Below are 14,825 nucleotides of genomic sequence, written 5' to 3' on the forward strand. Positions count from 1 at the left end.
TGTAACTACCACACCTATCCTGGATTTTGTATCAAGAAGAGCAGGCAACAACACAGAACAATAGATAGATAGATAGATAGATAGATAGATAGATAGATAGATAGATAGATAGATAGATAGCAAAACAGAAAACTCAGTTGAAGAGGATCTATTTAACTTCCTGAGAAGTTTTCAACTGTGTTGTCTAAGAAACAGTTTTACATAAACTTATATACAAAATGTCAATGGAAAATTATTCCAATTTCCCAACATTTTGGCCAACACTTGTTATTGTCTGTGCTCTTTATTAGGACTTATGAAGTAATGGCTTATACTAGTGGTTTTCCCACATATCATACAATTTAATCATTCAATCATAGTAAGATTAATGCAGTCATCACCACACTCAATTTCAGAATATTTTCTTCCCTGACTCATTGTTGTTTTCTCCCCATTTCCCTCCATCCTCCTCTGCTTTGACCCTAGCAATTAGTGTCTGTATGGATCTACCTATATTGAATTCCTTATACAGAAATAAATTCAAAATATAACACAATCATACAAAATCCTACAGAGCAAACAAACGATAACAATGATTACATAAAACATATATACAAAAACCTCAAAGAGAAAGCAAAAAATATTAAAAAACGGAAGTAATTTTAAAATAGGTCAAAAGGAAAATCAAACGATAAGGTTTTAACTTGACTATATTGACTTTAAATTGCTCTCTGTCTGACAGCAGGCTGTGCACATCCCTCACGTATGGTCAGAGGGTGTTCACTGGACACTCAGTCCACGTGAGGACCCTGAAAAGGCACTTGGACCTTCCCCTGTCATCACAGTCTTCTGCAAACTGGGTGTTTATATTTAAGCTCTGATACCACTTCCTCCTTCAGATTTGGGTTTGATTATTTACAATCTTTGGATGACATAGGCTGGTGTGCTTCTTCCATGTGGACTTAGCTGATCCTCACTTAGAGGGCTGCTTCTTGGAAGACAAGCCTGTAAGACTCCAGACACTGTTCTTGCTGATAGCCCAGCACCGCACCATCTGGTTTCCTCACCACACTCTGCTGTACACCCATACCTTCAATGACCTCTGTATGGAGCAGGCCATGAACCTGGGCCATGTCATAAGAATTCATTGTTTTTATATCTGCCCCAATTCCATTAATATATCTAAGGTTTGCATATGTCTCTGGTTTATCTAAGAGATATCATTATCATTTCATAATAGAGATCATTATTAATCATTCACAGAGGCAGAACCAGGCCAACAAGATTAATGCATGTCATAAGATAGCAAGAACAAATAGAAAGTACATGTTTAGAAATCATGTTGGCAACATATGTACAAATATGCTTTATACAAATGCTGTATGTAATTTTATAAAAGTTGAAGGAGCCTCCAATAAAATGATTTAAAATAAATAAACAATTAAAAGTAAGACCAACTCCCAAAAGAAAGCAAGTGGACATTAAAATAGTAATATATGTAAAAGGGATAGACAGTAAATACATGGTAGCTCCAGACCACTATTCATTGTTGGTGTTGTTAGTTGTCATTGAGTTGGTTCCAACCCATTAGAACCTTATGCACAAAACATTGTGTGGTCCTGCAAGGTCCTCATGACTTTTCTTATTCTTGAGCCGATTGTTGCACCCATTGTCTCAATCTCCTGGAGGAACTTCCTCTTATGTGTTTCCCTCCTACTTACCAAACATGATGTCATCCTCCAAGGACTGGCCTCTCCTAACAAAATGTCTGCTGTATATAAGACAAAGGTTTGCCATCCTTGCCTCTGAGGGGAACTCTGGCTGTACTTATTCCAAAACAGATAGATTTGTCCTTTTAGCAGTCCATGTTACTTTCAATATTCCTCACCCATACTACATATTCAAATGCATTGATTCTTCTCCGATATTCCTTATTCAAAGTCCAACTTTTACATGCACAAGAAGTCAAACTCTATCACTGCTATTGAATCAATACTGACTCAGAGTGAACTCCCTGTGAGTTTCAGAGACTACAACTGTTTATAAGGACAGTAGAAAGCCCAGTCTTCCTCCCATGGAGCTGCTAGTGTTTCCAACTGCCAACCATGTAAGTCAGAGCCCAATATTTACGCACTATACCACATATGAGCCTACAGTAAATACCATGGCTTGGGTCAAGCACATAACACACTTGCTTTTTAATACTCTAAAAAGGTCTTTTGCAGCAAATTATCATTTAAGTTGTTATTCTTCAGTGCTACTAACTTGGATCATTTTGTTTATGTAGGTCGACATTTCATGATCGCACAGGCTTGTACCAGTTTCTTTATTCATTCTTCTATGATGGGAATTTAGGCTGTTTCCAGCTTCCTGCTATTTCCAGCTGTTTGCTACTTCTTGCATAACTGTGCTGTGATGAACGTGGGGAACAAACGTCTGTTCATGCTGTTTCTTATTTATTTTGAGACAACCTGCTTTTTAAACGGACTATTCATGTCTTAACACTGAACATTCAATTTTCCATAAAAACTGACCTTTTAATGATTTTAATACTGTTGAGGAGCCTAGTGGGGCCCTACACACTGGGCTGCTCACAGAAAGGTCAGTAGATTATTTCTACCAGCCGCTCTTGTGAAGGATGGGACTTTCTACTGCCATGTAGAGTTCCTGTCTCCTAATAAGAGCCCCAATAAAGTGATTTTAAAGACAGACAGAGTCACAGTCAGAAAACCACGGTGATACTTCTACTCTGTCCTACCAGGTTTCTGAGTCTATGTGGGCGTGTACATTGTAACGTATTCAAATTTTCCATGTTTCTCCTCTTTCTCTCTCCTTCCCTCCATGCTCCTGGACATCGAGCCATAAAGTCTCCGGGTGCCGACTCCAAGGGCTTTCTCTTCTTCTAGTCGGCCCTCTCTTCACGACTTGGGGAATTTGTCACGTGATCCCTTCTCTTTGCATGCAGGGTAACTGTCCTGATGCCACGTGTGCATCTATATACTAATGCCTCAAAGAATCCTTAGGAATTTTTTTTTTCAGCAAAGCAAACAGCTGATGATGATGCTTCAGGTCTATAATTCAACCCAGAGCCCAGCATATGTACTTTAGTTCCCCTTTGTTCCTGAGTCCTGAGACTTCACAGATTCCAAATAAGAATCTGTAATTTGTTGCTCAGTAGCGGGAAAATAAAGCAATGTTCACTCTTCTTTCCCATGTGATGGCTTAGTTATTTGAGCTCCCTCCTTCATAGCTTCAATATTACACAAATAATTCAGGAAAAAAGCTGATGAGTGGATAGGGGTCTCAATTCCCAAAATGTATCAGTCTACCCACAAGGAGGAACCATGAAACTTACCATGTTTCTCTGTCCAACCGCAGCTCCTGGCCTTTCTTAGCACAGGTTCTCAGCCATTAGCCCTTATATTGAAGTGGAAACTTCCACGAGTGAAAAAGAACATACAAGTCCTTGACTAACATCTAAGAAATTTATTTCCTCAAAGGTGAAGCCTACCCTGCCTCTACAAATATAGTTCACATTTAGTGTAGATGGCTCCCACAAATGTAAAGTCTCTTCCATGTGTTTAACTTGATGTAGAGGTTGGGACACAATGTACTGAGCACTCTGATTCTCCTTGAACAGCTCCTGCTCAGGTGGTTCGGTGGCCCCAGGGGCAGTGCCACCAGGCAGAGTGCTCTCCTCACTTCCTCCCTGTGGGAACCTCTTCCCACCTTCCTTCTTTCTGATCCCTTTAGCCCTTTGGATTCACCCCGGGGCAATTGTTCCCTGGTTGGTCCCCTGTGGTTGACTGTTCCCAGGGGAGCATACATCCCTGGAGCTATTGTTCACCTCACAGGACAGTCTATTGTTTGACTGAACTCTGAGCCACAAGAGTAAGTTCGGTTCCAGGTTGGCAGGATATCGAAGCGCCATAGTCTCAGGGGTTCCCACAATCTCTGTCAGATTGTAAGTCTGGTCATTTCATGGGTTTTAGTCTGTTTGACACGTTGCCCCGCTCTGTGCAGGAGCTCCTCTTGTGGTTTGCGTTCTCTCACAGAGCACTCCATACGCGTGAACCGGCATCCGTTTATTCCTTCTCTGGCCGGAAGCACTGCCAGGTGAGCAGCCCAGGTGCTGACTGCATCCTCGTTGCTCTAACTTCCGCGTTAAAGACTCTGAGCTCCCAGGGAGACTTTCAGCTCCCAGCTGGATGGCACTTGTGGTTGGTTTGTAAAAGTCTGTTCAGCCGCTGGTCCATGTCCACGACTACCTGACTGAAGTCTCTAGTTCTGCTCACTGAGGGAAATGCCACTAATTGCTGAGGGCAGAGTTTCTGACATGTCTGGTACATCCTCTTAGCGTCTGGCTTCACACTCTACAAAGGAGAAGATTGACAGTGATATGGCCTATGAAATAGCTTATTTCCGTTTGAATTTAATTTATTTTTTCTTCAATGCTACTGACTTGGATCATTTTGTTTCTGCAGAAAACCCGACTGAGATGCCCTAGGTACAATGAGTTCATGTCTGACCCAGTGGATTCCACAACCTCAAAGAACAGTGTTGTCAATTGCTCAAGTGAGCATTCCCTAAAAAAGGATAGCCCTTCTCATGTCTGTGTAAATGTCTCCACTGACTTGACTCTCTCTCCTCAGAGAGCAGACAGCTCCGCCTGGTCAACGGGGACAGTCGCTGTGCAGGGAGAGTTGAGATCTATTACCAAGGTTACTGGGGCACCATTTGTGATGACGGCTGGGACATGCAGGATGCCAAGGTGGTGTGCAGACAGCTCGGCTGTGGGAAAGCCCTCAAAGCCATGCCTGGGGCTCACTTTGGTGCTGGATCTGGTCCTATCTGGCTGGACAAGCTGGGATGCACAGGAATGGAGTCTCGTGTGTGGTCATGCCGATCCCGTGGCTGGGGGAAGCACAACTGCTTTCACGAAGAAGACGCAGGAGTGATCTGCTCAGGTATGGTTATTGTCTTGTCCACTGGCTGGAAGAAAGGAAATCTGCAGAGCACAGCATATCTTGAATATTGGGTGACTGATTAACCACAGTGTCTTAACCCCAAACTCATGGTCTTTGGTGACTCAAAGCATCCATGAAGAACAACTTCATTACTTCCCACTGAGTGGTAAGCTGCTTGTTTTCTATCTCCAGTGGTCTTGACTAACAAAATAGGATGCTCTAGTGTCATCCAGAGACGCTCTGGTGGTGCAGTGCTTGCTCGCTGAGCTGTGTTCAAGTTCAGCGTTTGAAAACCACTAGCTCCTCCTCTGAGGAAGGACGGAGGTTCTACTTGTGTAAAGAGTTACCGTCTCAGAAATTCACAGGCCAATTCTACCCTGCCCTGTAGGCTTGCTCTGAGCTGGCTTCAACTTAATGATGGGAATTTCTTCATATGAGTACTATCCTAATAAAAATCAAATTTCATAACTTTAAAAATAATCTCTTTCTAGAAAAGTAGTAAGAAACTGTGAGCACCGTAAAACTAAGAGTAAACTGTCCTGAGTCACAGGATTCTCCTTTCATTATTCCTAGAAAAGCTTCTCTCTCCCTTTTTTCCTTTGAAACAAAATCCCTGTGATCTCAACACTGGGGAATAATTCACAGACATTTGCAAGTCAGTAGAAGATACAATAAGTATCAATTGGTGTGTCAATATGTAATGCTTCCCGTGATATAAAACCAAACTCACTACCACTGAATTGCTTCCTACTCATAGCAACCTGCAGGCAGAAGAGAACTTTCCCTGTGTATTTCCAAGAATGAAGCTCCTAACAAGGGCAGAGAATTTCATCTTTCTCCTGAGGAACGACTGATATCTTTGAACAGCTGGCCTGGCAGGCAGCAACCCCACATGTGATCCACTGTGCCACCTGGGCCCCTTTCCCCAGTGATGGAAGAGAAGTGAATTTGAGGGGTTTGTTTTGTGGGGTTTTAGAATGCAGGCAAAGGGATCAGTAGAATATTTGAAGAAGGTAAGACGGCTTAGAGTAGCTAATGGGAAGGAACTAGATGCTCACACTTGCTCACTACAGTAGCACCTCGCCCAGCTAAACAGTCATTCCATGATACCCACCTCCCCGACATGATCACCGAAGACAAACGTGTATATAAGCAAACATGGTGAAGAAAGCTGATGGTGCCTGTCTATCAAAAAGATAGAGCATCTTGGGTCTTAAAACCTTGAAGGCAAACAATTGGCCATCTAGCTCAGAAGCAACAAAGACCATAGAGAAGAAGCACACCACCCTAAACGAATACAAGGTGTTGAACGGACCAGGTAGCAGACACCAAGGAACAAAAACTATCAATGTGTGATCACCTTCCTCACATAAACGCTGAAGACGAATGTGGTGAAGAAGGCTGATGGTGGCTGGCTTTTGAGAGATATAGCGTTCAGGGACTTAAAGGCTTGAAAGTAAACAAGCAGCCATCTAGCTCAGAAGCAACAAAGCCCACATGGAAGCAGCACACCAACATGTGTGATCATGAAGGTTCGAGGGGACCAGGTTTTAAGCAACAAAGGCAGGGGGGAAAAATCACATCACAGTGAATGAGGGGGAGTGCGTGATCCGGACCCAATGCCCATCTGTAGACAGCTGAACATCGCTTGCAGAGGGGGAGTGGGGAGGAGATGAGTTACGCAGGGTTCAGTGTAGCAACAATGAAACTCAAAACCTTCCTCTAGTTCTTGAACGCCTCCTCCCCTCCCAATTACAATGATCCCAATTTTTACTTGCAGACCTGGTTAGGTCAGAGGATGCACAATGGTGCAGTAGGGATCTGGAAACACGGGGAATCTAGGATGGATGAACCCCTCAGGACCAGTGGTGAGAGTGGTGACTCCAGGAGGGAAGGGGGTGTAGAAAGGGAGAACTGATCTTGGGGATCTATGTGTAACCTCCACTCTGGGGGATGGGCAATGGGAAGGAGGGGGAGGGCAGACGTCGGGCAGTGTAAGATAAGATAAAATAATAATTTATAAACTGTTAAGGGTTCAGGGGGAAGTGGGGAGTGTGGAGACAGGGGGAGGGGGAAAAAAGGAAAACAAGCTGATTCCAGGAACCCAAGTGGAAGATAAATTTTGAGAATGACGAGGGCAATGAATGTATAAGGCTGCTTTACTCAATTGATGTAAGTATGGATTGAGATAAGAGTTCTATGAGCCCCAATAAAAAGATTTATTAAATTAAAAAAAATAACTAGATGATGACTAAGAATACCTAAGTGTCTCTGTGCACCTGGAAGCCCAGGTGTGATGTGAAGAATATCAAGCATGTTGATGTGAATTCTGTATGACTAGTTGTAATGAAAGAAAAAGACTGAGATTGGGGCATAGAGGAGGTGATAATGTAAGCGAAAGTGTCCCAATGTTGAAATTTGATTGAATAATTTGCCTAAGAACAACAACACACGCCAAAAAAAAAAAAAAAAAAAAACCAAACTACCATTAGGTTAATTCCGTCTCGTGGAAGCGCTATAGAGAATTTTCTACTAGCCTCATCTTCCTCCATAGAACATCTGGTGTGTTTGAACCATTGACTTTATGATTAGCAATTCAATGCTTCCTGAATAGCAGCACCAGGATAATAAACAAGTTTACATCTGACTAGAATTCTCAGTTGGTTTAACTAAAATCAATACATAGCTCCCTTAGGAGAACTTACCCTAAACTTACATTATCCTGATGTCTCATAAACTAATCCCTGTGCTTGGAAATATTCATGTGTTTTTCTCCCAAACCACAAATGACGTTTCCAAAGATATGAACAAAGTGTAAGTCTGGATGCCAACCCTATTCTCTGTTTTACCAAGTCACTAACCCTCCCCAGGTTGTGTCGTTTCTGGTATCATGCAAGAACACAGTAGAGATCTTCCCTGACTTGCAGTAGCATTCTATTCTAATGACTTCATCATAAATTGGTCCCGATATAAATCAAATTGTCTCCATTTTAATTACTATTTCACTATTTCAATTACATGTTTTAATAGTAAATCCTGAATATTGAATATTTGCCAGTGAATATCTGAGAATAGCATCAGCAAATTGCATTATACAACATTGTATGTAGTACATAATATGACTGTTAAAGTGTACAAAATAATAAAAACAGATGGTTATAGATGTAGTTCATTATAACAAAAATGCATGACAAAGTGGGGATGATTCTACTCAAGATTTACAATCTTTAAGTCTTCTTGATCTTAATATTATCTATGAAAAAAGGACAGTATATACATTGTGGAAAGAGCTGTACAAGCCCCAAATAAAATGATTTTTTTAAAGAAAAGAAAAAGGACGTTATTAGGAAGCATATAAAAACACAACACTCTGAGAGGGGATACTAGGAAGGAAGGTTAAGGGGGCATAGGTTAATACTAAGTAATTAGGATACTTTCATTGCTTAAGAGAAAATTCAGATTTCTATGCCTCACCTGAGAATTATGCGTCTCTGTCACTCCTAGAATAACCAACCACTAAAGAGATATTTTGTGTTTGTATAACAACCACACGTAAATGAGCATTTTCAGTCCTTTTATCACCAGTCACTCAATCTGGAATGTTAGACTTGTGAGAGGAGACTATGGAAAGTACTGGATTGTCAGAAGAGCAAACAGCTCTGATTTGCAAGACTTCGAGTCAGAATGGTCCTTGTTGTGAGACGCCATCCAGTCAATTCCAACCCACAGACACCCTGTGCTCAATAGAATGAATCACTGCCAGCCCTGAGCCATCCTTACACTTCTTTCCATGCTTACACTGGATTGGACTGGATCAGATCAGATTGGCAAAAGCCACTGTGAGGTTGCATGACATTGTATCTCAAACTCAAAGTAGCAGCTTCCAATGCAAATAGTGCTTATGACCCAGAGGAAGAAGCCATGTGTCCATTTGCTTTAGGAGATTCAGGAAATGGTTACTTCAGGTGAGTGCTGAGCCATTCCAGTCTTCCTAATCATGGCCAACCAGGATGGATGCATCCATTCTCTAAAACCTGGAGACCATACTTCAGGATTCCCCCCAAAAAAATGCTGCCTCCCCAGATAACTGATAACTGTGTATGCAGACAGTACCCAACCCAGGCCTACCTGGAGTATAGCATTCAGACTGCTGAGGATAGTGTCGTGATTACAGGTTGGACAAAGAAAAACAAACAAGACCTAAGCCCCTTGCCACAGAGTCTATTCCAACTCATTGTACCTCCATATCGAATTTCTGAGTCTTTCCAGGAGCAGACAGCCTCATCTCTTCCCCATGAAGCAGCTTGCAGATTTGAATCATGGACCTTGAATTAACAGTGGAACACTTAGCTGCTAGCACCACAAATTAAATAATTAAGTAAACACTCCAAACTCACTGCCACGGTGTCAATACTGACTCATAGCAACCCTACACGACAGGATAGAACAGCATTTGTGGGTTTCTGAGAATGTTTAACTGTTAACAGGAATAAAAACTCCCATCTTTTCACTTTGGAACTGCTTGTAGTTTGCAGCTGCCGACCAACACATACCCACTAGGCCACCTCCTCCCAACAGTTCCACAGAACTCCTTGAATACATTCTTCTTCTTCAGGACGAGGAACAATATATTCCTACATAACAAAAATATATAACGAATGGTCTACACTAAACCAGTGTTATTTTTTATTTCAGACATCTAGAATAGAAAATTGATAGGGGTCCCTTTCAACAAATGGTAGTCTAGATTACTATATGCTTTCAACATACAACAATTAATGGGTATTTTTGCAATTAAAATGAATGGAATTTCTTAATCATTATGAGGCATACATATTTAGTTAAAGACCTGAGTGGATTTTGTGTGTGCCTATCTTTAAGTGGAATTAGAAGATTGGATTTGTGAGAACAGTGTACACCTGGACCCAAAAACAAGCCAACCTAATGGTATTGAGTTTATACTGACTCACAGTGACCCTAGAGGACAGAGGTGAGCTGTCCCTTGGGGTCCTCAGGGTTATAAACCTTTATTGGAACAGACAGCCTCCTCTTTCTCCTGCGATTAGTGAGTTAGAACTGCTGGCCTTGTGGTCAGCACACACTGAGTTAGGCAAAGGAGAACTGACTCTGTTGGGAGCTACTGGTGACTAAGATTCTGAGTCACATGTTTTTCAGCACATCTGACCCAGAGATTTGGGATTTGCAATATAAGAATAACACAGAGCTTGGAAGACAGCCAATAATCAATAAAACGTCCTCTGGATAAGTGACTAAACTGAGTGACAGTGGTGCAGCCCTGGGGCCACTTCAGGGACTCAGCCCAGCACAGAGCTTGATACTCAGATGCTCAGAAGATCTTCATGCTATGAATGCCACTCAAATTCTGTCTACAGGCTATGACAGTAGGAAGGCAAAGCCAAGAGCTTCACTGGGTGATCTACTTGAAGGCTACTACCACTAAGTTTCTTTTCATCAATATCTAATTCTGTGAAATATCTGCTCACATATTTTGCAGTTCTATTTGTTATTTTTTTGTTGTTAATGTTGAGATCTTGAGGGTTCTACATATGTATTCTACACATCAAATCTATGTTGAATATTTTCTCCTGTTCTATAGGTTGGAATTTTATTCTTCACATTGGTTTTCAAACGCAAAGTTTACATTTTTATTAAATCCGGGTTATTAATTGGAAAGAATGCCTTTAATTTTCATTAGTGGAGATGATTTAAATGTCCCTGGAAATCAAGACACAGGCACCATCAGAATAAGAGAACTAGTGAGGCTCTGATCAGTGACCCCAGAAAACTCACTCGCATAGATTGTAGCAAAGACACAATCATCTGAATCAAGCCATTTTACCAATCTTCTTGAAAGCCAGAAGTATACCATTTACTACTTTGAAAAATTTTTAAAATGTGGAAAGAAAAAGTAGATCATGAAAATGAAGAGTTTGAGTACCTATCGAATTAATCCAGTAGCTCTGGTGTGGTTATACATTCCTGGTGTTCCTCAGTGATGGTGCTGATACCCTGGTGCGGAGGCAGAATTAAGAGGAAGGTGGAGCATACAATGGGAATGAGATGCAACTGTATCCACAGGCTGACCCTGGCTGTCACCATTCTTCTGTTCTGACTAGGAGGGGGTTGTTAGCACACATCCCCTAGCCAAACAATATCAACAGTGGATTTCTGATACATTATTCTCGGCTGCATTTTATAGTAAGGGCTCTGGTGGCACTAGGGGTCAACTGTTGGGCTGCAGTCAGGAGGCTGATGGTTGAAACATACCAGTCACTTCAGTAGGAGGCAGTGCGCTTCTGTAATGACTTACAGCCTCAGAAATCCTCTGACGCAGTTCTGCTCGGAGGCAGATTCCTCAATAAGCGAAGTACTCACAGGCTTCATGGTGCTGATTTACTAATCTCTACTGCACAGCTACACCTTGCTAACTCTCACAGTGCCCCTTGCGTGCTCTAAGTTGTTGCTACTGTGCTTACTGGTTCATCCATCGCTGCTATCACTGTGGAGCTCATCCACAGTGCTGCTTCAAAGGGCTCTAATCTGACAGATGTGAAATCTTACTGTAAGCCAGCATTCACCGCCATCAAGTCAATGCTGACTCATAGAGACCCTTTGTGTGTTCTGAGTCAGTAATTGCTTATGGGAATAGAAAGCCCCATCTTTCTCCTGTAGAGCTACTGGTGGTTAGAACTGTTGACCACGTGGATCGCACCCCAACACTAGCCACACAACCACCAGGGATCCTAAATCAATATATATCTAATATATGACGCAGAACTTGGTGGAAAATGCTGGATAGGGAAAGCTGTAGCTTCAGTAACCGCATTAAAGGTCCTTTGGGGGTGTGGCAGACGAAGGTAGGGGAAATAAGGGACTACTAACAAGTACAAGATTGAAGGAAATGTTCTAAAACTTATTGTGGTGTGGTGGTGATTGAACAACCCTTCTTGACGTGATTGAACTACTGAATTGTATAAGATGTGAATTATATGACAATAAAGCTGTAGTTTAAAAACAGTGCCATGCTTGTAGTGCAGGCTGGCAAAGCTGCATCGTTCAAAGCAGCCGCATCCAAATCTCCAAACCAAACCATTGAGTCAATTCTCAGTGCAGGTTGAGTCCAGCAGGATTAAAATTGGGAAATACTGACAGCTCTGACCCCGAGCCCATGACAAGGCTCAAGAAGTAGATTAGCAATGAGTTTCAGCCTTGTTTGTATATTATATTTTATAAGTTACCCTTATGCAAGAAACAGTTTTGTTGTTATAAATAACCACAGAGATTTTTAGTAAAAATATACATTTCTGATGCAACCCTACCAAATATTTTCTAGACAGCCTTTTCGGTGTACCTCCTCTCACAGTGTCACCCCATGGGTTCGACCTCACTGCCCGCCACCGTGATTTCACTGGGGTTAAGGGGACACTGGTGAAATACATTTAACACTTGTTCAACAAGTGTTTTCAAAAAATATTTATATCTTTCTTCTATATTGAGGCTTTTGCATTTTAGCAATCTTTACCAAGCATTATGTCCTTTTGCAAGGCCTGGTGTCTCTTATAATTTGTCTAAAATCTGTGAGATGAAGTTTCACCATCCTTGCTTCTAAGGAAACGTCTGGCTATACTTTGTCCAAGATATATTTGTTTTCTGGTAGTCCATGATACTTTCAATATTCTTTGTGAACAACATCATTCAATACAAATTATAGAATTAAAACATATCAATTACTTCACACACTCAATTATTAAGACTCAAATTTGTAAGAAAACCCTCTGGCATGACATGACCCACAAGTTGACTTGACTCATATGTTTTCATTGAGAACTACCTCACAGATCGAATGGCATTCCTAGGCTTTCAAGATAGATATCCAAGCTCCCCAATTGCGAACATTTCTGTCTGTCTGAGATTCTATAACATGTAGACTCATATATGAACAACTTGTTTTCTGCTTAGAACACCTAAAAAAATCTTGAAACATTCTACCATCAAAACTTGCCTGTAAAATAAAGTGTTCAATCATAAAGTGGCTTAGCCTGTAGCACTCCAGCCAGCAGGGAGCTACCTGATATGCACAGAATAACTACTCAAGACTGGAGATTGAGTCAGGAGGGAAGGAAGAGCCACTCCAGGGAGAGACGACCTCTCAAGCTTCTCCACTCGCCAGTTTTCATTTGCACACTGAAGGAGGAAGTTTACAAAAATTCAAATTCAGGTGCTATTCTGGGCACCATGACTTTAGACTTAAGGTGTTCTCCTGGTTGGTAGGTAAGTAACACTGTCACACAAGAGCACATTCAGCCCTAGGGAGGTTCCTGGTGTTTTGACAAGGAATCTCATTATCACTGGGCATTTCTGCCAAGTTCGTAGCACAATAGTCCTGACATGTAAAGAGTCACACACTCAGGGTTACATGGTCTTTGCACCCAAGTTATCCTCCTCGGGGAAAGAGCACAAGGCTGCCCTTCACTCGCTGTATTTCTCCTCTTCAGTCATCTTTTTGTCGGCAGTTTGGCATGTATTTCCACATGCAGATCTTTGTGGTTCAAATCATTTTATTGGAGCTCATACAACTCTTATCACAATCCATACGTACATTCATTGTGTCGAGCCCATTTATATATTTGTTGCTGTCATCACTCTCAAACCTTTTTCTTTCTACTTGAGCCCTTGCTATCAGTTCCTGTTTCCCCCTGTCTCCACAAAGGACCCTTAAAAATTTATAAATTATTATTTTTTCCTGTCTTACACTGTCTGATGTTTCCCTTCACTCACTTTCCTGTTGTCCATCCTCCAGGGAGGAGGTTATATACATCATTATGATCTGCTAGGGAAAGGGCATTTATAGAAGTCTAAATACAAGCATGTGCATATGTAAATATATTTATATATTGTGATGGGGAAAGATATTTATGAGCATATATTTATAGGTTTAATATTAAGATAGCAGATGGACATTGGGCCCCTCCTCAAGTACTCCCTCAAGACACATCCAGATTTTATAATTTTCCTTAACTCCAGTGGCATTGGATAGGAAAGGAGAGACACATAGTCAGAATTCTAGCCCCAGCAGCTCAGAACAACCTTCTAACTTCTCTAATTGGTCTACATTCTTTCCTACCCGATGACCCTCCCCATGACCCACCTCATCGCCTTTTTTTTTAAACTTTAACCTCTAAGTGAGTCGTACTTTTCACATTTCTGCAATAAAGTTTCATTGTCCTCTTACTGTGGAATTTCCTTGTTTCATGAAGGTTCCAGACCCCAATATGAAAGTGTTATTTCTTCCCAAAGCATGTTCCAGCGTGTCATTCTAAACCAATATTTTCAAACCTTCTTGGAAAGCTCTTCAGAAACATTCACTGATTCCCATTTTATGCACTGATATTAGAATTCTGCCCCATGCCTCACCACTAAGGAAAGGAAAGTTTTCACATCATGACCTGTAATATCTTCACATCATAACCTGTAATGTCTTTACCAAAAGTCAAGACAGGATCATGAACACTCACTGTGATTGTTTCTCCTCTCTTAGGATTTGTGCATCTGGTTGGAGCACATGGACCCTGCTCGGGGCAAGTGGAAGTGAATTCAGGAAAAGACTGGCCCGCAGTGTCTGATGTGAATTTTACACTCCTCACTGCCCAGGTCATCTGTGCAGAGCTGGGGTGTGGCAAAGTTGCATCTGTCCTGAGGGACGTGCCCTTGAGAGATGCCAATAGAAAGGTCTGGAATCAGCAATTCCAGTGTAAGGGGGAAGGATCTTTGCTCTGGCTCTGTCCCAGAGTTCCCTGTCCCAGAGACATTTGTCCCCACAGTAAGACTGTCCACGTTGTCTGTTCAGGTGAGTCTCAC

The 14,825-nt window shown here is 41.7% G+C and overlaps 1 protein-coding gene across 1 annotated transcript in view; it reads left to right on the forward strand.

Annotated features, from left to right (window-relative positions):
• The window catches only part of LOC142451656 (antigen WC1.1-like), a 208,777-nt gene that overhangs the window by 14,212 nt on the left and 179,740 nt on the right, over positions 1-14,825 (forward strand). Inside the window, exons 2-3 of the mRNA XM_075553369.1 lie at positions 4,632-4,946; positions 14,506-14,814. Coding sequence (XP_075409484.1) covers positions 4,632-4,946; positions 14,506-14,814 — 624 coding nt within the window. The remainder of the gene's footprint in view (positions 1-4,631; positions 4,947-14,505; positions 14,815-14,825) is intronic.

Source organism: Tenrec ecaudatus, chromosome 6, assembly GCF_050624435.1.
Source record: "Tenrec ecaudatus isolate mTenEca1 chromosome 6, mTenEca1.hap1, whole genome shotgun sequence".
NCBI classification, from domain to species: domain Eukaryota; kingdom Metazoa; phylum Chordata; class Mammalia; order Afrosoricida; family Tenrecidae; genus Tenrec; species Tenrec ecaudatus.